Below are 27313 nucleotides of genomic sequence, written 5' to 3'. Positions count from 1 at the left end.
ACAATATTTTAAATTATAACATTCTTAAAATTTAAATGGAAAGCTATTCCATATATATTTAACTTAATTTCAAAATCACTGTAAACTTTATATATATTATTTGTATATAAGCATATATAATTAATTTTTAAGTATAGTATATTGTTTCTTTGCATTCTGCTTTATCTTTTTCTTATCTTTTGCAATAGATATTTTTTACTTTCCTCTACAGGAACTTATTCATTTAATATGCCTTAGTTTTATTAGTGCCCTACATTTTACAGTTTGTATTCTCTACTCAATAAAGAACAAGTTAGTGCTTTCACCTACTTCTCAAACAATGAAAAAACATTTATTCTCTACTTTTATTTACTGTTCATGCCATATTTGTTCTCTTGGATTTGAATACAAATGTATATTTACAATTTGAAATTTTATCATTAATATTTTACCTCTCAATATCTATTTGGATATAGTCACATAAGTTCCTTTCTTCAAATCTCCTTTCCTTACAAAATTTAACCTAAATTAAATTTCTTCTTTAGAAGATGCTAAATATTTCCTTTACTTGGAGTCAGTTGGTAATTTCCCTCCATTGTGTAGTCACACAGGCATATCTGACTCCTTGCGACCCCGGCAACTGTAGCCCACCAAGCTGCTCTGTGGGCTTCCCTTGTGACTTAGCTGGTTTACAGAGTCCAACAATTGCTATTACACTAGTCTTGGGGGAAAAAGAAAATGGAATGAGAGTGACGACCTGCGCTTCTAAGAATTTTACTCTGCTTTATATAGATAATGAAGAAGAAAGGGTAAGACATTAAAGGTTTCTAACACTTTGCAAAGACTTGAATCAGCCAATGTTATTTTTGTGGAATTCATTCATGTTCTGTACATAGTTGTAGTTTTTAGTCTGTTAATACTCCACTGTGTGACTTTATGTTTTATTTCTGTGTTTACAACTTTAATGCACATTTGATAATTTCCATTTCTTGCTTTTCATGGAAATCTAGCCCTAATAAATGATTTTCTTCCTAAAATAAACTTTGTTATTTCATTTTCCCATACATTAAGGAAACTAAATATATGAGTGAGCGTATCTATCACAAAGTGTATTGAGTCATGTGATTACATAACAGAGCATCAAATTGAAGTTTCCTGGCCCCAGTACCCAACTCTGTGTATTTTCCCATCACATCTCCTCCCTCCTTATCTAATTGCTGTCCTGACTTAATACTACAGAATCTCTGCTTGTTTTTGAATTTCATATACATGGAATCATGGGCTCCCCAGTGGCTCAGCAGTAAAGAATCCATCTGTGATGCAGGAGTGGAGGTTCTATCCCTGGGTAAGGTAGATGCCCTGGAGGAGGACATGGTAACCCACTCCAGTATTCTTGCCTGGAGAATCCCATGGACTGAGGAGCCTGGTAGGTTACGGTCCTTGGGGTCACAAAGAGTCAGTCATGACTGAAGCAACTAAGCACGCATGGACACATACGTGGAATCATATATCATGCAGTTTTCTTTCTGTCTCTGCTCACTCCCATATGATGTTTTTGCAGTTCATCTACTGCAAAAACTACTGCATCTACTACTACTGAATTTTTGCATAATTTGTTATTTTCCACTGCTCATAATGTAAATGTAACATTTAAGATCAATTCTATGCAATGTCTCTGGGTAAAAATGGAGTCTTATGTCCTCAGGGATAAAGAAGTTTTCTGGGTTCAGTACTTTTAGGCGTGGGATTCCCTTTGCTGGTCCCATTCCCACCCCTACCACCCAATCCTAGAGTCTCTCAGTGGAGGAAGGAGAAGAACTCCCTCTGACTGCTCCTTGTTAACAGGTGTCCTGATGGATCACCTTTAAGGCTCATCTGGTATTGCCTACAGGATTCACACAGCAGAGGAGCGGCTTACCTGTGCCACCTTCTACAGAAAACCTGGGTGTTGGATGTTCGAAAGCAGCAGGCCTAGGTCATATTCTTCTTTGGGGGGATGATACAAAATGCTCCTAATTGTTGTTCCCTAATACAGGGTCTCCAGCCACTTCACCTTTCTCTTTCAGAATTCTCCACTCTTGTGTCTGTCCTTAATTCCAGTGTTTATAGTTGTACTTAGTAGGGATTAGCAGAGAGAAATGAGTCTCTGACCCCTTGTCTGGCTCACTGGAATGCACCAATACAGAAACAGTGTGTATAGTTGTACTTAGTAGGGAGTAGCCAAGAGAAATGAGTCTCTGACCCCTTGTCTGGCTCACTGGAATCCATCAATACAGAAACAGGTTGATTCAGGGTTTATTTAGTTAACAAATGGTGTGAAGTCCAGCAACCAAAACTTTGGCTTTCATGTCACTTATTTTCTCAATTTCAACCCCTTAATTTCCTTCTAAAACTGAAACTCTGAAAAATATAGTAGAGAAATTCATGGATAGAGTCACAGTATCTAGAAAAATAAAAACACAGAATCTAAAAACTCATTTAAAATCTTGCTATGAGAGTTTTTACAACATGAGTAACAAAATATGTAAAGTAGATTTTCCTTATTTACATAAAAAACAATGAAAATGCTAAGCATAACTGAGCTAATTTTAAATCAGAAGTACAGATATTGGTTAATGTCTTGGCTATATTAAAACATTCAACTTTATGTCTTTAGTATTAGATTCGGATCTAACCCTTTCGTTTTGTTCAGGAAACTAAGGATCCTCTGAAAGAACACACTACCTGCATTTTAAGAAATAATAAAATTTTTCATAGTGATTAAGAGAAAATACTTTACTTTTGTATAGAAATACCTGAAGTCCCTCTCAATGTGGTGGATTCCAGTCTTTCAAGAAGGCAGTGATCTTCTGTGGGTGTGGCAAAATGGCTCAACTTGCAAAGTACAGTAAGTTTTTAAAAATAATACTATGTAGAGGAGGAAAATATGAAACTAAAAATTTTAAGGATAATATCAAAGATTTAAGTTGAATTATAGAAAGCTGAAGGAAGATGTTGAAAGTTAATGAAATGATGTAAATATTAAAGAATTTTCCAAACAACAAATTCTTGCTAAAATTATATTAAAATCATGACCTGTTTTCAAAAATCTTTTATCACAGTTACATGAAATATGCTGTTGTTTCATGAGTTGTCCTTAAATGATATGACAAAATTATGCATTTTTTTTCCATTATGAGATAACAGATTTATCACCTGAAAAAAAGAAACTGTGCAGTGCTAACCTCGGGGGGGGGGGGGGGCCTTAAAATCAGATGATTGTAAATTCCCAAATAAGTATACTTACAAGCACAAACTTGAGACTTAAAACATGAGTTTGGATGCTGTTGGGTAACTTTAGCTCTTGTGAAATGGAAATAATATTCAGTTCAGTTCAGTCACTCAGCCATGTCCAACTCTTTGCAACCCCATGGACTACAACACACCAGGCTTCCCCGTCCATCCCAGCTCCCAGAGTTTACTCAAACTCATGTGCATTGAGTTGGTGATGCCATCTAACCATCTCATCCTCTGTCGTTCCCTTCTCCTCCCGCCTTCAATCTTTCCCAGCATCAGGGTCTTTTCAATGAGTCAGCTCTTAGCATCAGGTGGCCAAAGTATTGGAGTTTCAGCTTCAGCATCAGTCCTTTCAATGAATATTCAGGACTGATTTCCTTTAGGATGGACTGGTTGGATCTCCTTGCAGTCCAAGGGACTCTCAAGAGTCTTCAACACCACAGTTCAAAAGCATCAATTCTTCAGCGCTCAGCTTTCTTTATAGTCCAACTCTTACATCCATGTATAACTAGTGGAAAAACCAATGCTTTGACCAGACGGACCTTTGTTGGCAAAGTAATGTCTCTGTTTTTTAATATTCTAAAAATAATATTATGACTGCATAAAGTTTAAAATGAATTACATTCTTTTTTCTAATAATAAAAGTTTTTTTCAAAACAGTTGAAATATAATATTCACACCAAAAAGTACAGACATCATTCCTTTGGTGTCTGACTTTTCTTGCTCAACATGTTTACAACAATCAAACTTTCTAAACGATCACATGGTGTATGAGGCCATTTACATGAAATATCAAAAATAGAAGAACAGACACCAAAAGCAGGTTAGTGATTACCTAGAGCTGTGTTGGAGATGGGAATAGGAAATGACTGATAACTGATCAATGATGAATACTTCCTAGATTTTTATAATGGTGATGGTTGTAAATTGTAAATATATTTAAAATAGCTATTTTACATACTTTAACTGGATGAATTTTTTGCTGTGTAAATTATACCACAATAAAGCCATTTTTAAAAACTGAAATTATGCTTGGGACTTCATTTAATCTTTAAAATATTTTGTAAAGAGAGTCATAGTTACAATATTTACTCTTCTAATCAATATCATGCTTTATCCTTTCATGAAGTAGGTTTTCATTCATTTCTCCCTTGTATTTTATATTTTTCCATATTGAAATCTTACAGAAATATAGGTATTTCCTAGTCATATTTTTGTAAATGGCATCTTTATTTTTTAAATTTTTAGTAATTTTGCTGTTGCAAACAGAAATACAATGAGATTTACAGTTTGACCTTAACTCCAATGACTTCTCTGATTTTATATATGAATTCTGTCATTTTGAATATATATTCCTCTGGATTTTTTATATAAAAAGCTATTGCATCTATAAACAATCACACTTCATTTCTTCCCTCCAGGTGCAATTGTTGTTTGTTTGTTTTTTACTTATTTTTATAGGGAAGGGCTTTATTTCCAATATTGAGTAGAAGGTACAGTAAAGATCCTATATGTGTCCTTGCTATATTAGCGGGACAATATTTCAATATTTCATCTTCAAGTATTATGTTTGTTTTAAGGTTTTTTCATCATACCTCCATTTATAACAAATCTACCATCTTCTGAACAGGTCATATTGTTTACCTACAGAGTGAAAATCTGACTTTGTCAATTCTCACTTCACAATCATCAAGTCATGAACTCCTTATTGCAAAATTCAGACTTAATGAAAGTAGGGAAAACCATTAGGCCATTCAGGTATGACCTAAATCAAATCCCTTATGATTATACAGTGGAAGTGACAAATAGATTCAAGGGACTAGATCTGATAGACAGAGTGCCTGAAGAACTATGGATGGAGGTTCATAACATTGTACAGGAGGTAGTGATCAAAATCATCCCCAAGAAAAAGAAATGCAAAATGATTGCCTGAGGAGGCCTTTCAAATAGCTGAGAAAGGAAGAGAAGAGAAAGGCAAAGGAGACAAAGAAATATATACCCATCTGAAAGCAAAGTCCCAAAGAATAGCAAGGAGAGATAAGAAAGTTATCAGTGCAAAGAAATAGAGCAACAATAGAATGGGAAACACTAGAGATTTCTTTAAAAAAAACTAGAGATACCAAGGAAATATTTCATGCAAAGATAGGCACAATAAAGGACAGAAATGGTATGAACTTAACAGAAAAAGAATATATTAAGAAGAGCTGTACAAAAAAAGACCTTCATGACCCAGATAATCACGATGATGTGATCACTCACCTAGAGCCAGACATCCTGGAATGTGAAGTCAAGTGGGCCTTAGGAAGCATCACTACAAACAAAACTAGTGGAGGTGATGAAATTCTAGTTGAGCTATTTCAAATCCTGAAAGATGATGCTGTGAAAGTGCTGCACTCAATATGCCAGCAAATTTGGAAAACTCAGCAGTGGCCAACAGAACTAGAAAAGGTCAGTTTTCATTCCATTCTCAAAAAAGAGAGATACCAAAGAATGTTCAAACTACCACACAATTGCACTCATTTCACATGCTAGCAAGGTAATGCTCAAAATCCTTCAAGCTAGACTTCAACAGTATGTGAACCAACCAGAGAACTTCCAGATGTACAAGCTGGATTTAGAAAAGGCAGAGGAACCAGAGATCAAATTGCCAACATCCACTGGATCATAGAAAAACAAGGGAATTCCAAAAAAAATCTACTTCTGCTTCATTGACTACACTAAAGCATTTGACTGTGTGGATCACAACAAACTGTAGAAAATTCTTCAAGAGATGGAACTACCAGAGCAACTGTCCTTCCTCCTGAGAAACCTGTATGCAGGTCAAGAAGCAACAGTTAGAACCAGACATGGAACAACAAACTGGTTCAAAATTGGGAAAGGAGTATGTCAAGGCTGTATATTGTCACCTTGCTTATTTAACTTATATGCAGAGTACATCATGTGAAATGCCAGGCTGGATGAAGCTCAAGCTGGAATCAAGATTGCTGGGAGAAATTTCAGTAACTTGAGATATGAAGATATACCACCCTTATGGCAGAAAGTGAAGAGGAACTAAAGAGCTTCTTGATGAAAGTGAAAGGGGAGAGTGAAAAAGCTGGATTAAAATTCAAGAGTCAAAAAACTAAGATCATGGCATACACTTTTATCACTTCATGGCAAATAGATGGGAAAAAATGGAAACAGTGACAGACTTTATTTTCTTGGGCTCCAAAATCACTGCAATGGTGACTGCAGCCCTGAAATTAAAACTCTTGCTCCTTGGAAGCAAAGCTATGATGAACCTAGATAGCATATTAAAAAGCGAAGACATCACTTTGTCAACAAAGATCTGTAAGTCAAACTATGGTTTTTCCAAAAGTCATATACAGATGTGAGAGCTGGACCATAAAGAAGGCTGAGCACTGAAGAATTGATGCTTTTGAGTTGTACAGCTGGAGAAGAGTCTTGAGAGTCCCTTGGACAGCAAGGAAATCAAACCTGTCAATCCTTAAGGAAATCAACCCCAATTATTTATTGGAAGGACTGATGCTGAAGCTGAATCAGGACTGATGCTGAATATCCTGTGGAAGCCATCTGATGTGAAAAGCCAACTCACTGGGAAAGACCCTGATTCCGGGAAAGACTGAGGGCAGGAGGATAAGTTTCTCTTACAGGTCATTCCTGAGTATTAAGTAGAGCCACCTGTACTAAACAGTAGTTCTTATTAATTATTTATTTTTATATAGTAGTGTTATATGTCAATCTCAATCTCCCAATTTAATTCAAAGCGATACATACACCCTAACACTCATTGCAACACTATTTATAATACAACAACAATCAGGACATGGAAACAACCTAAATGTCAATTAACAGATGAATGGACAGAGAAGATGTGGTCCATTTATGCAATGGAGTATTACTCTGCCAGAAAAAGAATGAAATAATATCATTTGCTACAACATGGATGGACCTGGAGATTGTCACACTCAGTAAAGTGAGTGAGACAAAGCCTCACACTCAATTCTTGTCATTCTAGACTGTTCCGTGTTCCATCCATCTCCAGATATTCATAACCTCACTTAAACCAACAATACTGGACTACACATAGCTCTCTTTATTCATTTTAATGTCTCTTTCTTCTAAGTCTTCATCATTTCTATCATCAATTCTTGGAATATCTTAGCCCCATTCAACTTGCTATCTAACATGTATGTATGAAAGTTTCTCAGTCATGTCTGACTCTCTGTGACCCCATGGACTATGTAGTCCATGGAATTCTCCAGACCAGAATACTGGAGTGGGTAGCCTTTCCCTTCTCCAGGGCATCTTCCCAACCCAGGGATCGAACCCAGGTCTCCTGCATTGCAGGCGGATTCTTTACCAGCTGAGCCACAAGGGAAGTTTGATATGAGACATATTGTTTTTAAAGAAACTTCTTCTAAATCACCTAATCCAGGACATCTCCCTAACACCATTTCCTCACAGTTGATATTGGTAATCCATTATGAAATTGTCAGATATAATTCTCTCTTCTTTAATACCTAGCAATTGTGTTTACCATTGCAAATTACATGTTCATTTAAAACCATATGCTTATGTCTATAAACAGACTGTGAACAATTAGATAATAGGGACTGTGCTTTTTATTTTTTTAAACTGTATATAAATATCTGTTGCCAAACAATACACTTGACACACAGAAATCCTTAACAAAGACTAACTCAAACTAGAAATAGGATAGAGTCTTTATGAAAGTACAAGTAGTTTCCTATTTGTGTGTGTACATATATATATTCTATTGTGCTTTGATGTTATTAATTCAGTATATAATAATGGAGAAAAAATAAGCCAGTATAAAGAGGCTCCAGGAGGTTAACTACAACCATAGAAGGAAAACTGCAAGGTTTCAGTAGATATTTTCAAACTCTCCAAGAGGATAATGTAAGAATTGTAGAGTTTAAACAATGCATTTTTATTCCTGTCTATGTAAGTGAATCTGTTAACAATAAATGAAGAAGCAATAAATAAATTAGAATTTGACCAACTGCTATTAGGTGCATTTAAAAAGTGATTTGAGAGACTTTGATTCTACCTACATCTGCAACTAATGACCCATTTTCCTTGGAAAAAGTGCTGCCTTATTCCTAGATCTATTTCTTTGTGTACCTGGGGTAAATAATATCCACATTTCATGATATTGACAAAATCCTAGTATTCTTTGATATTGAAAGTGAGTTTGGATTCAAGATGCAGAAGTTGTAAATGGCATATTTCCTTTTTTCCGTGACTGGAGATAACCATTGTGGCAGAAAAGTTAAGATTAAATGCCAAACAAACAAGCAATCAAACAAGGAAAATAACTAGAATGCTAATAGTAATTTGAAGACATCTAACTTGTAAGTCATGCATATTTTTCACTTGAGAGTGATTTTGAAAAGAGTTACTATTGACATGGCCATTTATTCACAAATTATAAGTTAATACCACAGCAGGGAAATGCTCTTATGTTTCACTATATCAAATAGATTGATATTAAACAAAACAAAACAAATATGAAGTCTTCTAGCACGGGCTAAGTTAATGAAAGGAAAACATTTCTTTGTTGAAGAAATGACCCCTCGATAGAATTGTTTATTTTTTAAATCACAGAAGACTTCAACTAAGATGGGGCTAAGTAATTATTTATCCGTTACTAACTCAAGAAACCATGCCAATCAATATTAGTTGCCAAGATGGTGATCTAGTCTCTTCCTCTTCCTGCTGAAGTATACATTCAAGATTTATGAAATCCCTGCCTTATGTTCATTCTACTACAATGTACTGGTTGACTTTATATGTGCCTTGCCAAGTATGTAACACCTAGCTGTGTTCTGAATTTATATTAAGTTCTGAGTAATTATTTATTCAAGTGTGTTTGCCGATCTTTCACTTTTTCACTCTGCTCCAACTTGCCCGTGAGTATCCAGACTCAGCTCTGTTTCTTCCAGTCGGGCTTATTTACTTCATTGCTCTTGTTATGAATTTTAGAATCTTCTTGTCCTGTCTCATCGATTCAAACACATTTATGAAAAAATCAATACTACAAAAGTTTCTGTTGGTCATGGTCCTACAGCTTGTGCTCGCATTTCCAGGCAACTGTCCAGCAAACACCCCTGACCACATCCAGTTTTAGTATCACAGCTTGAGATGAGTATCCGGCCCCGAGGACAGCTTCCCACCACAAAGCTGCTCTGTGGCCTCACCACCTCCGCCCCTCATTGTACACAGGAAGAGCTTAACACAGCTCAGTCATGCAAGCCAGACTGTACCTTACTGGCCAAGAAGGCCTGTTGATTAACCGTAGTGGTTATTCTCACTTAACAAATTTAATTTTGAAGAGCTTGTTGAGGTGGCAGTGGCTATTCTCAGATGACCTGAACCCAGGCTGTTTGCAAAGCATTGTAAATTTCTATCTCCAGTAGTTTTAAAATGTCATATACATATGTCCCTATGAAACCTATACATGTATTTTTGTAGTCAAATTACTCCATCTGCATAAATTCGTTTTTTTGGTCCAATAAAACACCGTTTATTAGAAAGTATGTCTTCTGAAAGCAATGTCATGTACTTCTGCAATTTCACATGTCACTGAAATATCACTACTGTTGAGCACACCCTCAGTAAATGACCCACGATGACTGGTGCAGGGTGAATGTGTGCTGAGCATTGAGAAAGATGTTGGAATTTCATTATACATACTATCTCCTTACACTAGGAAGTTTTAAATGTCTCCCCTGTCTTTCCATTTTTTTAGCTCACATTCCTGACTCAGAACATACCTCTTTAAGAATCCTTAAAGACAGATTGTTGACTGGAATTTTGTGGTGATCATTTTGCAATATACGTGAATATTGAATCATTGTTATACATTTGAAACTAATATAATATTATATGCTAATCATACCTTAATTAATAAATTAATGAAAAATTATTTGCCCTCTATCTTTAAAAAAAAAAAAGACTCCTTTTCTCACTCTCACTTTACAGAGGGAGCTTTACATATGACACGACACTCCTCATGCTTACGTTGTCTCTTTCCAGAAACTGTTTTTGTAAGTATATTTTTGTGAGTTTTCCACAGGATTCTAAGTTCTTATTTGAAATAAATGAAATGAGTAGACTATTCAGATGTTCTGTTTCTACTTTATTTTTTTTTTCTTGGTCTTTTATTTAAAAGACACATCGGTTAAACCTAAAGCTGCTAACATAAAAAAAAAAAAAAAAAACCCTTCAAGTAAGTGTGATTTAGATTTCCCCATAAAAAACCCCACATTCATTTCCTTTTATAGATCAATTTTTTTTTAAAATGTGGTTTTAAGAAAATGTCTGCCTGTATTTCTTATGTCAAGGTCTCGCTTTATTCTGTAGCATTGGCAATGGAAAATGTGGATTAGCTGAAAAGAATATTGGTCAAAGACTATCAGAAGATAACTATTTTTTCCCCTCAATGTGTTTTACAGTCACTTGTTTTGTTTATTCTTGAAATTATTTCACACTCTCTTTTCCATTTTTCTATCACCTACACTAAAATATAATCTCCATTACAAGGCAAGAAATTTTGCCTAGATTATTTAATATTCTCAAGGTTTAGAAAAGCGTCTAGCAAATAGTTGTCACTAAAGCATATATATATATATATATATATGTATATATATATTAAATACAATTGTTTATTGTTCAAGTTGAAACATACTACCAAATTTGCTTTCCTTCTTTTCTCAGTATATTGTTAAAATTTTTGAGTTTGATAACCTTGCATTTCCTTATAATTTTAGTGTTTTGTTATCTTATTTTATATTTTATCTCAGTGTTTGAAATAAATGTAATAAATGAAATGAAAATAAATAAAATGTATACTGAATCAATCTTATGAATTGATATCAATTTTCATGTATTTACTTATTTTTATGCACACCAGGTTATGATTTAAGTTCCTAATTCTGCATATGATGTATATATGGCAGAATGTACATATACACATTTGGGTTTTTATAATGGTTTAAAAATTCACAGCAGTAATTATTTAATAGTACCTCATTTTCTACTTTATCTACAATGATACCTAATCTATTTTTTCATTGATACACATGATTTCTTGTTTGTATCTTTTCTCTTTCAGTTTGCCTGATTTGCTTATGTTCCCATATCATTTTGTTGTAACAAAACTTTGTTGAATGTAGCTTTAGCAAAAGTCTTGATATCTAGAAGAAAAAGGTTGCTATTGTTTTTTCTTCTTCAACAGTGACAGGACTACTCTTGGATTTTTCTTTAAGGAACATAGCATAACAGGGGATATTAATTGGAAGTGAATTTAACCCCTGAACAATTTTAGGATTAATTGGCATATTTATTAGACCCAGTGGTCCTATTAAAACTTAGCTGTGTTTAACAATATTTACATAAAATTATAGAATAAGTTCCATATAGATCTTGTCTATTTCTGTTAGATTTGTTCATAAGTATCTAACAATGTTTCTACTGTGGCTATTAATTAATTGTTTCTGTTTATTATTGACCTTTAGTATGAGAGAATTTACAAATTAATGTTACATTCAGTTATACTAATATTATTTCTATTAACTAGTCATTAAATTATTTTTATATTATATGTTGATAATTATATCATCAGCAAAAATTTTTTTAAGTCCTTATCTTTTTTTTTATATTTTTTTATATATATATATATTTTTCAATATTTTTGTGCTGGTCTTAAGGGTGCTGGAGAATCTCCTCAATGATTTTAAAATGAAGTGGTATTATCATCATTTTGTCTTAATGATTTTCTAAAAATCTACTAATACCTTGAGGTTAAGAATAATGTTTATCAAATTCAGGTCTGTCAGGGGGAAGGGATAGTTAGGGACTTTGGGGAGATCATTATACACACTACTATATTCAAAATGGATAACCAACAATGACCTATTGTACATTACATGAAACTCTACTCAATGTTTTGTGCCAGCCTGGATAGGAGTGGTGGTGTGGGAGAAAATGGATGCATGTATATGTATGATTGAGTCCCTTTGCTGTTTACTTGAAACTACCACACCATTGTTAATTGGCCATACTCCAATACAAAATAAAAGTTTAAACTTTGAAGGAAAAAAAAAGAATGTTTATATAGATTCTGGTATATATACTAAAGATTGTTTATCATGAAAAGTTGTTGAATTATAAGAAGCATGTACTCCATCTTTATGCAATCATGTTCTTTTATTTCTTAAATTTATTGTTTGTAGCATTTTATTTAACATTCTTCTGAAAGAGAATTATTACAATCCTGAAATAAACTGAATTTGGTCATCTATATGCTAAGAAGTTTTATACAGTGTTTGATATGACTTGGGACTGTTTTACAATCTTGTAACAATGTTCATAAATAAGGTTAACTTTTCCTTTTTCTATTAACACATTTTCATCTAATTTGGAAATCAAGGTAACTCCAGTTGCAGTGAAAAAAATAGCAACAACTCCTTTTCCCCCTATAGTTTACAAAACTTTGTATAATTTATAATGAAAGTCCTTGAAAGTTAATTTCTCTCCCCTATAAAACTATTTGACATCTGTGCTATCCATACAGAAATTTTTAAAATGATGTATTTATTTCAGAAAAATAGCTATAGCTTTATCAAATATTGCAGAGCTTACTTTTACCTATGTTAATTTTATCTTACACATTTGGTACATAGCAAATAGTTACAGTGTCTATGTAATTGCTCTATTAACTAAAAATTATCTCCTGATAATTATCTCTTACTTATTGAATAGGCCATGAATTTACTGGTTGAAGTTCTGTTTTTACAAGCACATGTTCAGTGAGACAACAGACTGGTTCCAAATTGGGAAAGGAGTACGTCAAGGCTGTACATTGTCACCCTGCTTATTTAACTTATATGCAGGGTTAAATTATATGCAGAGTACATCATGAGAAATGCTAGACTGGATGAAGCACAAGCTGGAATCAAGATTGCCAGGAGAAATATCAATAACTTCAGATATGCAGATGACACCACCCTTATGGCAGAAAACAAAGAAGAACTAAAGAGTCTCTCAATGAAAGTGGAAGAGGAGAGTAAAAAAAGTTGGCTTAAAAGTTAACATTCAGAAAAGTAAGATCATGGCATCCAGTCCCATCACTTCATGGCAGATAGATGGGGAAACAATGAAAACAGTGACAGACTTTATTTTTTGGGCTCCAAAATCACTGCAGATTGTGACTGCAGCCATGAAATTAAAAGATGCTTGCTCCAGAAGAAAAGCTATGACCAAGCTAGACAGCATATTAAAAAGCATTAACGTTACTTTGCCAACAAAGGTCCATGTAGTCAAAGCTATGGTTTTTCCAGTGGTCATGTATAGATGTGAGAGTTGGGCTATAAAGAAAGCTGAGCACTGAAGAATTGATGCTTTTGAATTGTGGTGTTGGAGAAGACTCTTGAGAGTCCCTTGGACAGCAAGGAGATCCAACCAGTCCATCCTAAAGGAAATCAGTCCTGAATATTCATTGGAAGGACTGATGCTGAAGCTGAAACTCCAATACTTTGGCCACCTGATGTGAAGAACTGACCTCATTGGAAAAGACCCTGATTCTGGGAAAGATTGAAGGCAGGAGAAGGGGACAACAGAGGATGAGATGGTTGGATGGCATCACTGACTCAATGGACATGAGTTTGAGCAAGCTCCAGGAGTTGGTGATGGACAGGGAAGCCTGGCATACTGCAGTCCATGGGGTTGCAAAGAGTTGGACACGACTGAGTGACTGAACTGAACTGAACTGTTCAGTGAGAGTTCATAAAAATGACTTTTTTTTAAAGTTATTTTCCTTTAGAGTACATATTTTTGTTTTCTTCTTCAAATTGCCCCATCTAATTTATAATAAAAATAAAGATAATGATAGCTGCTATTCTATAGAATATAATATTATAAAGAAGTACAAAGAGTCCAACTTTCACTAAAACTTACTCTAAATAAATTTTTATCTTAGAATAGTCTTTAATATAAAAAGTACAAAAAATAATACAAGGAGTTCCCATAACCCAGTGTCCAGTTTCTCTTATTATTGGCAGCATATATTAGAATGGTGCTTTTTTCACAACAAATGAACTGATGTTGATATTAAAGAAACTGTTTTATTCATATTTCTTTAGTTTTTACTTAATGTCTATTTTCTGTTCCATTATTCTATCCAGGACACCATCTAATGTTTATTACATTTAGTCATTCAATCTCTTTAAACTTTTGAATGTCACAGTTTGATTGTCATTATTTGTTAATGAAATGAAATGTCATCATTTCTTAAATATAAATTATAAATTTATAATTTATAACAGAAGTTATAAATAGCTAAAAACCAGAGCATTAAGGCATTAGTTGATTTTTGTTGCTACTCTGCCAAGAGATCTGGTGCTATTGTTCTGAGCAACAGAGAAGCAGTTATACAATGAGTGGTGTTCAGAAGGAAAAAAGAGAAAAGAGCCCTACTTATGAGCAGAGATAAACCTGAGTCACTCACATACATAGACAATGAAATTTGGGATGTAAGTTGATAATTATTTACACTAGGCATATGATGATTCATCCTAGAATTTTTATTTTGTATACACTTACTATTTTCATTATTAAAAAGTCATGGGTATGCATACATACAAATGTCCGTATAGTCAAAGCTATGGTTTTCCAGTAGTCATGTACAGATGTGAGAGTTGGACCATAAAGAAGGCTGAGCACTGAAGAATTGATGCTTTCAAACTGTGGTGTTGGAGAAGACTCTTACAAGTCTTTTGGTCCACAAGGAGATCAAACCAACCCTGAATATTCATTGGAAGGCTGTTGCTGAAGTTGAAGCTCCAATACTTTGGCCACCTAATGTGAAGAACTGACTCATTGGAAAAGAATCTGATGCTGGGAAAGATGGAAGGCAAAAGAATTGGGTGGCAGACAATGAGATGGTTAGATAGCATCATCGACTCAATTGGCATGAATTTAAGCAAACTTGGGGGATAGTGGAGGACAGAAGAGAGTGGTGTGCTTCAGTTCATTGCAAACAGTTGCAAAGAGTCAGACACAACTTAGGGACTGAACACCACTAACAAAATGTACACACATATGTATATATACACATATATGTTTAGGTATATATACCTATATATGTATGTACATATTAGTAGTGTATATATGAAAGCTCTCTCTGTGGTTTCAGTTTATATGATACAGCACAGTTAAGTCCACTCAAATGAAATGATTAAGAAGTTTAATTTTTCACAAAATGATTAAGAAGTTTAATTTTTTCTCCTTGTTTCTTCCACCCACTACTTGCAACCATGTTTTATAACAAATTATTCACTTTTGGAAAAAATTCAGAAAGTGATTCTGTTATACCATCATTTGTTTCTTAAAACTCTGGCTATTTATTATCACTGAATTTACCATTTTTAAGTCATAAAATGTTAGAACATAAAATTTATTCCATCAAAAAGGGAAATATTCTGTGCAATGAGAGGCGGAAGTACTGTGGTTTGTGTGGTGCTTTTTTAACAGAAAGATGAGATGAGAAAAACACCCATCATATCTTTCTTCAGGGATAAAAATTGACTGGAAATCACTAGTGTCATTTTTAAATGGGGAACTCGGGACATGTCTCTTTTTTTCAGGAGACTCTTATCCACAAGAATCAGGATCTTCTTTCTCTGATCAGGTGTGTGTCTGTGTGCGTCGCTCTGTGTGTTTCTAACAGCTGTTGTTCAAGAAATAAGAACTCTTGAGGTTTTAACCTCAAGAAAGTTTCTAAAAATATTTATGTTGTAAGGTAATTCTAGTTGTTCCTTAAGTGTTTGAACTGACTTACTGAAGGCAAGGAATACTTATTACTTCAGGGGTATATTATTTTTCACTTTATTTAATGATGGATAAATAGGATATACTTATTGAAGAATCAGAAGTTATGATGTTGCTATAAGATGAAGTCTTCAAATAAAGCTAAAAGAATAAATCTTTACTTTTGGGACTAGAGAACTGAATTTCAATTTAAAATTTCACGCGCGAGTTTTCTACTCTAGTGCAAGTCACTTACCCTCTGTGACATACAATATTACTTGCTAAAAGGAAACAAATTATTTTCATTGTTTCCAACAATCATGATCAAATACAGAGCAACTTTTAAAAAAAATCTAAATATTATGCATACTTATTCAACACATTTTGTCTGAGAGCTATGTTAGACAATGTTAAAATAATATATAAACAAATGTGAGATTAGTTTTGTTAATGATGATGATGGTGATAACTTGTAAATGATGGCAATGATATGGACAGAAGCTCAAAAAGAGCATACTAGGAAAAATCATTCAATAAAAGTTTATATATCCTACCCAGATTTACCTTGCAAAGAAAGCAGTTACCGCTATATGCTAGTGTAGGTGAATTAAAAGCAACTATTACACTTTTTAACAGTTTTAAATGATTATTTTTTTATTTTCTAGTAAGGGAAAATTTAAAGGTTAATGCTACTTGATTTTATACGAATTCTCATTTCCATTCTTTCCTTTTTTTAATATCTGCATGCATGAACCTTTTCTGTATTCTCACTTTTCTAGTGTAAGTATATTAACTTACCACAAGGAGACAAAACTAGGAAAAAAAAATCCCATTTTTATTTTATTCAGGAACCCTTTCTAAAAAATGAAGGCTCTGAATTCATCTTTGATATAGATAAGCAGTCATAATTATACAGTGGGATTGGTCTGAGATAGGTGGGTTCATCATGGCAGAGGTACATACTTTCTGTATAAATGGAGTTTACTCTTTCTGAACAATTTTAAAATACCCAGAATTTGATCAAACATATAAGTCACAGAAAAGCAATTTACTTTGAATCACTTATGTTCATATTATATTTTAAATCAAGGCTTCAAAAACTTGAAAGCTTTTTCTCCCCTTCATTAACTAACAAAGTAATGTATCTCACAATCTGAGGCAGCCTAAAATAATAACAGCTTTAGGATTTGGAGTTAGAAATGAATTTTAATCAGGCTTTTACCAGTCTCTAGCTTTGATATCTGGGACACTCCACAACTCTATGGACTTAAGTTTCCTTTTCTAGTAAACAGAGATAAAAAACATTTCATATTTACCTTAGTGGATCTCTGTGATATTCAATTCAAGTGACATAAATTTGAAAATGTTTCTTAAAGTATTATAAATTACTTATAAGTGGTAACACTATATTAAGTAAGCAGTATGACTTTGACCACCTCTAAAATTTAATTTCTTCAACCATAAAATATTCTTACCCTATTCACACATTTAATAATAAAGTTTGCTACATTACATATTATGTGAAAGTCTTTATCGTTCATTCATGCCTGACTCTTTGTGACCCTGTGGACTGTAGCCCACCAGAATCCTCTCTCGATGGAATTCTGCAGGCAGGAATACTGAAGCAGTTTGCCATTTTCTTCTCCAGGGGATCTTCCTGACCCAGGGATCAAACCCAGGTCTCCCTCATTGCAGGCAGATTCTTTACCCTCTGAGAAAATAATGTTTTAGTTTAATTTTAGGTGTAAAAGGTAATTCATATTAGCATTTCATTTATAAAGAGGATTTTACATATTTAGTAATGATTACTATTCAAAAAGAAAGAAAAAATGATTTTTCACTTGTTTTGTTCAGAGGCAAGAGTCTTTGCTTATCTTTATCCTAAAATTTTAGACCCTATTTTATTCTTTGTAAGTTCTTCACTATAAAGAACATTAGATACACTACTATATACTCTTTCCTACCAAATTCACATTATTGACACTAGATGCATATTATTTACTTTAACTTTTTAAAAGATCCACACCAGACTGTGTTAATATTCTTTGTCTTCCTTCATCCAAACCCCTCCCCTTTTCTTTCTCTTTCTTTCTTCTTGCAATTTGTGAGGTTATTAACTTGGTAAATGTGGCTCTGTGAATCAAACAAATGTGTAACTCCTTAGAAACCAGTCTTTTTCATGATATACTGTTTTATTTTGATGTTATATTTCATTACAATACATTAACATTTTAATAGTACATAAGATCTTGCTAGAGATATTTTGCCATAGCATAAATGTACTTTTGTTTATATCAGTTCAGTTCAGTTCAGCTGCTCAGTTGTGTCCAACTCTTTGAGACCCCATGGACTGCAGCACGCCAGGCCTCCCTGTCCATCACCAACTCCCGGAGTTTACTCAAACTCATGCCCATTGAGTCGGTGATGCCATCCAACCATCTCATCCTCTGTCTTCTCCTCCCGACTTCAATCTTTCCCAGCATCAGTCTTTTCAAATGAGTCAGCTCTTCACATCAGGTGGCCAAAGTATTGGAGTTTCAGCTTCAGCATCAGTCCTTCCAATGAATATTCAGGACTGATTTCCTTTAGGATGGATTGGTTGGATCTCCTTGCAGTCCAAGGGACTCTCAGGAGTCTTCTCCAACACCACAGTTCAAAAGCATCAATTCTTTGGTGCTCAGCTTTCTTTATAGTCCAACTCTCACATCCATACATGACCACTGGAAAAACCATAGCCTTGACTAGACAGACCTTTGTTGGCAAAGTAATGTCTCTGCTTTTTAATATGCTGTCTAGGTTGGTCATAACTTTTCTTCCAAGGAGTAAGCATCTTTTAATTTCATGGCTGCAGTCACCATCTGCAGTGATTTTGGAGCCCCCAAAATTAAAGTCTGCCACTGTTTCCACTGTTTCTCCATCTATTTGCCATGAAGTGATGGGACCGGATGCCATGTTCTTTGTTTTCTGAATGTTAAGCATTAAGCCAACTTTTTCACTCTCCTCTTTCACTTTCATCAAGAAGCTCTTTAGTCCTTCTTCACTGTCTGCCATAAGGGTGGTGTCATCTGCCTATCAGAGGTTATTGATATTTCTCCCAGCAATCTTGCTTCCAGCTTGGGCTTCATTAAGCCCAGCATTTGTTTATATCACAAAGCATAAAAATCATAAGGTAATACAAAATAAAAGTAATTTGATGTTATGCTTTAAAATGGATATGGATGGAAATGCCAACTTAAATTTTAACATTTATTAACTGAGTGGCAGAAAGACCATGACATAGTGGCTTGAACTGTTTTTCTCCAGAGATGAGTGAATCTCATACTTATGCCAGTGAACGAGTAAAGTCTGGTGCTTCTAGACAATGCCAAAAGAGAACATGTATATTAACCACAAGTCAACGTGGACAAAACCGTAAGTCTTATGTTTCATTTGTCTCTCTCAGTGTACTGAGGTGAATCTTAGAAACTGTGACTAAATTGATGATAAGCATTCAGTTTATTTTACCTTCATGAAGAAAGGAGATATGAGATTCTTTCTCATATGCTATATGGTCTTCTCTGGTAGCTCATGTGCTATTGGAATATATAATAAAATTTGGCAGAAAGTGTTGTGTTTAGAATCTTTTCATGCCCTAAAAATGATGAAATTATCATAATAATGAAGACAGTAATTTCTAAGGGATTGCTGAACAACTAAACTTGTGTGTGTGTGTTCAGTCACTCTTTGCAACCCCATGGACTATAGCCTGCCAGGTACTTCTGTCCATGGAATTTTCTGGTGAAGAATACTGGAGTGGGTTGCTCCGGGAGTCCAGGGGATCTTCCTAAGCCAGGGATCAAACCTGAGTCTCCTGCATTGGCAGACAGATTCTTTATCACTGAGCCACCTGGGAAGCCATGAAAATCTAGCCTTAAGGAGAAGTAAATAGAAATTGAAAACAGAAGGGAACTATCAAATTTCCTTCAGTTCAGTTATGTCCTTAAACATTATGGAGGAGATGACTTGACCGCTATTCACAGAAATGTTTCTGGGTGGTGAAGAAGGTATGCTCTCTTAACCAATTTGGAATATGGTGAAAAATAAAGCCTGAGATAGCTTACACAAAAGGAAAAACAACAGGTTACTCTCACCTATAAATTTTGATTAAATGTTAAAAATATATTATCAAATAACATCATTTTACAATGATTAATTATAGGAATGAAACTGTGCACTATGTAATAATTAAAGTGGAAAGATTGTATGAATGTATACATAATGCTAAAAAGGTTTCAGATAAAAATTGATATGAATTTTTAATTAAAAAGAACTTAATTTTAGAAACCTCTAAAATATAAGCACTGCCTTTGATGTATTTTTTTTCTAAAGCTACCATTATGCTTATTGCTAAATGGTAGCAGCATTTTCACTGTAGTTAGAAAAAGAGAATTTTCATGATTATTACTGTTGAATAATATTGATTGTTTTGCTGGTGTTAGCATGAGTTAACAAGAAAAGAAAGAGGTAAATGATATAAAATTGGAGTTAAAAGGCAAAATTAATATTATTTGAAAAAAAAATATTTTTTAAGCCTTCACCTAAAATATTACAAACAATAAGGATATCTAGTAAGTGGACTTGATTGAAAATAAGACAAAATCAATTACCTTAATAACTACAAAACAAGGAAAATGTGATGAAAAACAAATGCCATATGCATAAAACAAAATATCAGAAAAGAATAGCAGCACACTTTTAAATTGAAAATCCTAGAAATAAACTTACCCATTTAAAATTGTACTGGTGAACATAAAATAAGACATGTGTTATAGAAATAGAAACTATTCAAGGATAAAAGACATTTTAAAAACGTAAATTATCTCTGTGTTAAAGGAGAAGGGGATGACAGAAGATGAGATGGTTGCATGGCATCACCAACTGGATGCACTTTAGTTTGAGCAAGCTTCTGGTGTTGGTGATGGACAGGGAAGCCTGGCATGCCGCATGTAGTTCATGGGATCACAAAGAATTAGACACGACTGAGTGAATGAACTGAACTGAATTTATACATTTAGTGTAATTCTATGGAAAAACCATTGTATCATATTTTTAAACTGACAGATTCTTGGAAAGCTGATATTAAAATTCTTAAGGATGGGGCTTCACTAGTGGCTCAGACAGTAAAGAATCAGCCTGCTAATGAGGAAGACCTGGGTTCAGTCCCTGGGTTGGGAAGATTTCCTGGAGGAGGGCATGGCAACTCACTCTAGTATTCTTGCCTGGAGAATCCCCATGAACAGAGGAGCCTGATGGGCTACAGTCCATGGCATCGCAGAGTCTGACACGACTGAGCGACTAAGCACAATGCACATATGAAATGTAATGATAGGGAAAATCATCCGAAAAATAAAATATAATATTATATTGTGTGCAGTAATAAATACTCAAGTATTTTACATATTAGAAAATTTTACATATTGTTTAAATGGAAACATAGACTAAAAAGTATAGGAATAAGTGCAGGTACAAATTGGAATATATTATATGCTAAAGGTATGTTTCATATCAATGAGAACACATTGATTTATTGAGCAAATATGTTACAAAAAGTCAGTGTCCACTTGGAAAATAAATTTTTTATAAGTTTAACTCCCACATGACAGTAAACAGACACACACACACACACCCCTACCAAATAAACCAAATACAAAAGGCAACCACAAAATATCACAAAGGAACATGGGCATAACATATTTTATAAACTCAGAATAATTAAGACACTTTTAATCATATCAGAAAAAGCATAAGTCATAAAGAAATGTTTGATTAAGTCAACCATTACCCATTTTGACATCGCGAAAGTATCATATGTAAAGTTAAAACAAAAGGGTATCTGGGACATGTATTTGCAAAACATTGACATGACGTGAACTAATAATTTTAACCTGAAAAGAAACAGACCAGATATAGACATCTCAGAGAAATTTTTTTTCAAAAGCATTGTTTAACCTCATGGAAAAATGTTTAATCTCATTCATAGCAGGAAAAACAAAGTTAGATTTTAAAACTAATACTGTGCATCAGATATATATATATATATATATATATATATACTTAAAATATAAAGAAATAGAAATATTTGGTGTGAAGGAAAGTGTGAAGAAACAGGCTTTTGAATTTATTTTTGGTGCTACATAAATTGGTGTGGCTTATTTCGACTGAAACATTCAATCATTATAAAAATTTAAAAAGCATGTGCCCTTTAATTAATTTCTCCTAGGGAGGTACTCAAAAAATATGCACAGATATATGTGAATATTACTCATATCATTATATTTAAAAGCAAAAGCTAAGAAATCATTTAAGTATGTACTGGAAAAAAATAAACATCTGCCAATAATTAGATTTTGCTCATATACTGATGAAACACAATGCAAGAAGCTAATTAAAAAAAAATTGACAACTTTGTAAGACATAATATGGAATAATCACCAGGATATTTTCTTAACATTTCCAGAATATTTTGTGTACTTCCTTAAGCGTGTGTTTGTAAAAGAGAGTTGAAGGAAACTGTCTGCATTTCTTATTATATCTGTGTGAAAATTTTTAAATTTTTAAAATGATAACTGAAATTTATTCTAATGGAGGAGTAGGACTAGGGAACTTGAAGAAAGGAGTAAGAATGGATATTACATTTTTATACCCTTATTTTTAATTAATTTACAAAATACTTGTTTTACCTTTCCTGAGAAAAATAATCACAGAGAAAAACTGATATCAAGCCTCACCCCTCAATTAAAAACACTTCTAATATTTAAGTTAAACAGAAAGATAACAGAACCTTTTCTCATCTTTCTCACTCTTTTTTTTTTTTTTTTGTCTTTGACAGCATCTCCATTTGTCCTTGCCAGATCCGTTGCTATAGCTATGGGGATTCATTTCATTGGAATGGCAATAATATGTAGTGCCATGATCATAACTCGTAAGTGATAATAGAGAAAGTAATTAGCAGCAATATTGATCTGGCCATTGTAATGCATCACTTTGACTAGTATTCAGAGGCACAGAAATATAAACTAGTAATATTGAGTATATTTTTTATTGAGCTTATATTTTTGCTTAGACTATAAGTTACTAATAATATAAATTCTTTCAATAACTATTATTTTAATAGCATTATTCACTTTGACTAGTATTCAGAGGCACAGAAATATAAACTAGTAATATTGAGTATATTTTTTATTGAGCTTATATTTTTGCTTAGACTATAAGTTACTAACAATATAAATTCTTTCAATAACTATTATTTTAATAGCATTATTCAACCAAGAAGCTCCAATTTCTTTGAAAGGTAAGTGAAAATTTTCTGATATTTTGATGCACAAACTGTATGCATCTATATATGGGTATAGGCACATATCTGATGGCATGAACAAGAAAGTGAATATGAAAATGATGAATTCTTGTCCATAATTCACTGTAGATGTATTTATGTATAATGAGGAGGTACTTGTAAAAAGCAAAGGACATCATTTTGGCATCCCTCCCTGTATAAATCAGTAGAGATATGTCCTTGGGCAGGATCATAATGAGTTAATTATATTGAATTTTAGAGTTGAAATAAAAAAGGTATTTAACCTGTCCAGATAAAATCTGCTCTTATGTTCAGACCAGGCAGGCACTAGTGGTAAAGAACCCACCTGCCAATGCAGGAGACATAAGAGAGATGCAGGTTCGATCCCTGGGTTGGAAGATCCCTGGAGGAGGGCATGGCTAACTCACTCTAGTATTCTTGCCTAGAGAATCCCATGGACAGAGGAGCCTGGCAGGCTACAGTCCATGGAGTCACAAAGAGTCAGACACGACTGAAGAAACAGCATGCACACACACATAATGTGCAGACATGCAGAATTAACAATGTACTCTACCTTTCTAGAAAATTACTGTGGTCCATGTCCTAAAAACTGGATATGTTATAGAGGTAACTGCTACCAATTTTTTAATGAGAGCAAAAGCTGGTACCAGAGCCAAGCTTCTTGTATGTCTCAAAATTCCAGTCTCCTGAAGATATACAGCAAAGATGACCAGGTTGAGTATTTGTTTTAATTCCCCTTTCTATATTTAGTCTTAAGATATGAACTGACTCACTGGAATGTGAACCTGAAACACAAGAGAGGCACTAAGACTCATATATAACAAACCCAAATCTTTCAGCATTAGAAATAAGAAAGCACAGAAATTCCAGGTTTTTGTATGTGGTGTTTAAGTCAGAATTATGCTAGTGGAGAGAATGCATTCCCCCAAGTGCGGGGGGAAAAGGTTAAATGCCTATAGCCTTGCATTTATGAAATTCTGAATTCTGATTTTGTTTGCGGTTTCAAACAGGATTTCTTTAGATTGGTGAAGTCATATCATTGGATGGGACTAGTACAAGTTTCCACCAATGGTTCCTGGCAGTGGGAAGATGGCTCCATCCTCTTGCCCAACCTGTAAGTTTCCTTATCAATTGGAAGGAAATGTAATATTGTATTTCGTGTAATATTGCAATAAGGACTATCTATCTTCTGACTTTGTTCTATTCTTGGAATTTGAAACCCCTTGTACATCTTAGAATTGATCTGGGACGGCCTCATTTCTGTGTTACCCAAGGTTTTACTTTTAACAAAAAAGATTTTACTCTCTGGAAATACTAAGACCTTGTATCATCTCATTTCAATATTTTTCATGCTGCAAGTACAAAATTTCATTTTGCTAAAAGCAAAACAACTAGCATACCCAAGTTCTGTTTCTGCATATTATTAATATTTGTTGAGTGTGACTTGGTTCCCAGGAACTACACAGAAATAACCACAGAGATGAATAGGGCTTAGAGTCTTCAAAAACTTCACACTTCAGAGATACAGTTATAAATAAATAATGTATAATCCAGTGTAATCAGTACCCTCATGAAATGTGATGAGAGTGGGTTGGGGAAACAAACACAGAAATTGAAGAAGCATATGAAAAAATGTGAGAAAAATTGAGGCTTTAATGTACATAGATTGAGACCAACTAAGAGCAGTTACTAAAAAAAATTCTTAATTTTTTTCCCTAGAATGGCTAGTCTTTCCTACATTACCAAAGTTTGTTCTTTTGTCTTTTTAAATACATATACTATCAAACCTTGTACTTTTCATTTTCTCAATTTCACACTGATATAGCATCATTACTCTTTCTTCAACTTTCAATTTCCTACTGGTTCCTAGTAGAAAACAAATCACCATTTATTACATTAATTATATAACTATAAAATATTCAAGATCCTGGGACAAAATAGATATACAGATATAGCAATCTCTACATGAACTACCAGGCTTCCCAGGTAGCACTACTGGTAAAAAACCTGCCTGCCAATGCAGGAGACTTAAGAGACTTGGGTTCAGTCCCTGAGTTGGGAAGCTCCCCAGAAGGAAAGCACAACAACCCACTCCAGTATTCTTGCTTAGAGAATCTCATGGACAGAGGAGCCTGGCGGGCTATAGTTCATGGGTTTGTAAAGAGTCAGACAGGACTGATATAACTTAGCATGCATACACATGGAATAGCTAAACACACATATGCACACACACTTGTATATGTATATTAGAGGATTTCACAGTTTATTTTTATATTTTTTACCAAGTAAAATTGCATATATCTGAAGAAGATTGTTTATTTTTGCACAAACCAAGAATCTGCCAACTTCTAAATTGAATTCTGAATTCATTTCTAAGTATTTCATTTTTTTTTGCTTTCATTTTGACTTACATACATAGATTAAAAGATTTCAGACTTTTCAAATTGACTAATTTCTAATGTACAAAAAGTAGTGACATAATTTATAATAAAATGCAATTTTTATTGTTATCTTAGTTGGCTGTATTTTGCATATCTATGAACTAAGAAAGAACACACATGGTCCTAAAATCTCCTGAAATGATATTATTTCAGTGTCTATATTTAAATATTATTCCATGTTTGTATTTCTACATTAATAAAGCTGTGAATATAATCTGTCCTTCTCTCTAATCTAGACTAACAATGGTTGAAATGCAGAATGGAACCTGTGCAGTCTATGGCTCGAGTTTCAAAGCTTATACAGAAAATTGCTTAACTCCAAACACATACATCTGTATGCAGAGAATTGTGTAAAATCTTATAGTTAATAAAATATGAAGTATTCAAAGACTCAAAAGCCATTCTCTGTTCTCAAAGAAAGCTCACAACAAGAATAGTTCTTCCTGTGTTCAAGAATGTGTTCAACACACATATTTCTTGAAGAAAAGAAGAAAATTCTATTTAGTTACTGAATTTTTCCATGTATAGCATATAAAAATTTTTTTTGCAGGAAATAAAAGCTAATAGATAAAGACAAAAAGGTACACATATACTATGGAGTAGTACTCAGCCATAAAAAAGAGCAAAATAATACCATTTGTGGCAACATAGATGGGCCTAGAGATTGTCATACTGAATGAAGACAAAGAAAGAAAATTATTGTATGAAATAGATTATTTTTGGAATCTAAAAAATAAATGATATAAATGAACTTGTCTACAAACTAGAAACAGAATTACAGACCTAGAAAATGAATTTATGGTTACCTGAGAGTGGAAGGATACTTAGAGAGTTTAGGATTAACATGTACACACTGCTATATTTAAAATAAATAACCAACAAGAAACTACTGGTTAAAAAATGGAAAGGGAACAAGATAATGATATAGATGAGATGTGATTGGCCATGTGCTGATAATTCTTCCAAGCTAATTGGTGGCTCCATGGGGATTTACTACACTATTTCTTCCAGTTTTGTGTATGTTTGAAATTTTCCATAATAAAAAGGTTTTTAAAATTTGTTTTAAAAGATTCAAGCTTGGTGGAGGGTATATGAGATTTCATTTAATATTCTTTACATATTGTCAAAATGGCTATACTACCCAAAGCAATCTATAGATTCAATGCAATCCCTATCAAGCTACCAACGGTATTTTTCACAGAGCTAGAACAAATAATTTCACAATTTGTATGGAAATACAAAAAAACTCTAATAGCCAAAGTAATCTTGAGGAAGAAGAATGGAACTGGAGGAATCAATTCTCTGCCTGACTTCAGACTATACTACAAAGCAACAGTCATCAAGAACAGTATGGTAAGGGCACAAAGACAGAAATATAGATCAATGGAACAGAATAGAAAGCCCAGAGATGAATCCACGAATCTATGGT

The 27313-nt window shown here is 33.7% G+C and overlaps 1 protein-coding gene across 4 annotated transcripts; it reads left to right on the top strand.

Moving 5' to 3' along the window:
• Positions 1-472: 472 nt before the first annotated feature.
• KLRK1 (killer cell lectin like receptor K1) lies at positions 473-26954 on the top strand. Of its 4 annotated transcripts, XM_020869481.2 has the most exons (8): positions 500-788; positions 2769-2866; positions 19393-19500; positions 22958-23050; positions 23384-23419; positions 24005-24156; positions 24454-24557; positions 26121-26954. In XM_020869481.2, the coding sequence occupies exons 2-8, from the start codon at positions 2845-2847 to the stop codon at positions 26236-26238; spliced, it is 633 nt and encodes a 210-aa protein (XP_020725140.2). In that variant the 5' UTR covers positions 500-788; positions 2769-2844; the 3' UTR covers positions 26239-26954. The 4 variants fall into 4 exon arrangements, with proteins under 4 accessions (XP_070320153.1, XP_020725140.2, XP_020725146.2 ...); XM_070464052.1 differs by lacking the exon at positions 22958-23050 and having other exon boundaries at positions 473-788; XM_020869487.2 differs by lacking the exons at positions 500-788; positions 2769-2866 and adding an exon at positions 15833-15970.
• The last annotated feature ends 359 nt before the right edge of the window (positions 26955-27313 follow it).

The sequence above is a fragment of the Odocoileus virginianus genome, unplaced genomic scaffold, assembly GCF_023699985.2.
Source record: "Odocoileus virginianus isolate 20LAN1187 ecotype Illinois unplaced genomic scaffold, Ovbor_1.2 Unplaced_Contig_11, whole genome shotgun sequence".
Classification (NCBI taxonomy): domain Eukaryota; kingdom Metazoa; phylum Chordata; class Mammalia; order Artiodactyla; family Cervidae; genus Odocoileus; species Odocoileus virginianus.
This window is presented reverse-complemented; position numbering and strand designations above follow the sequence as displayed.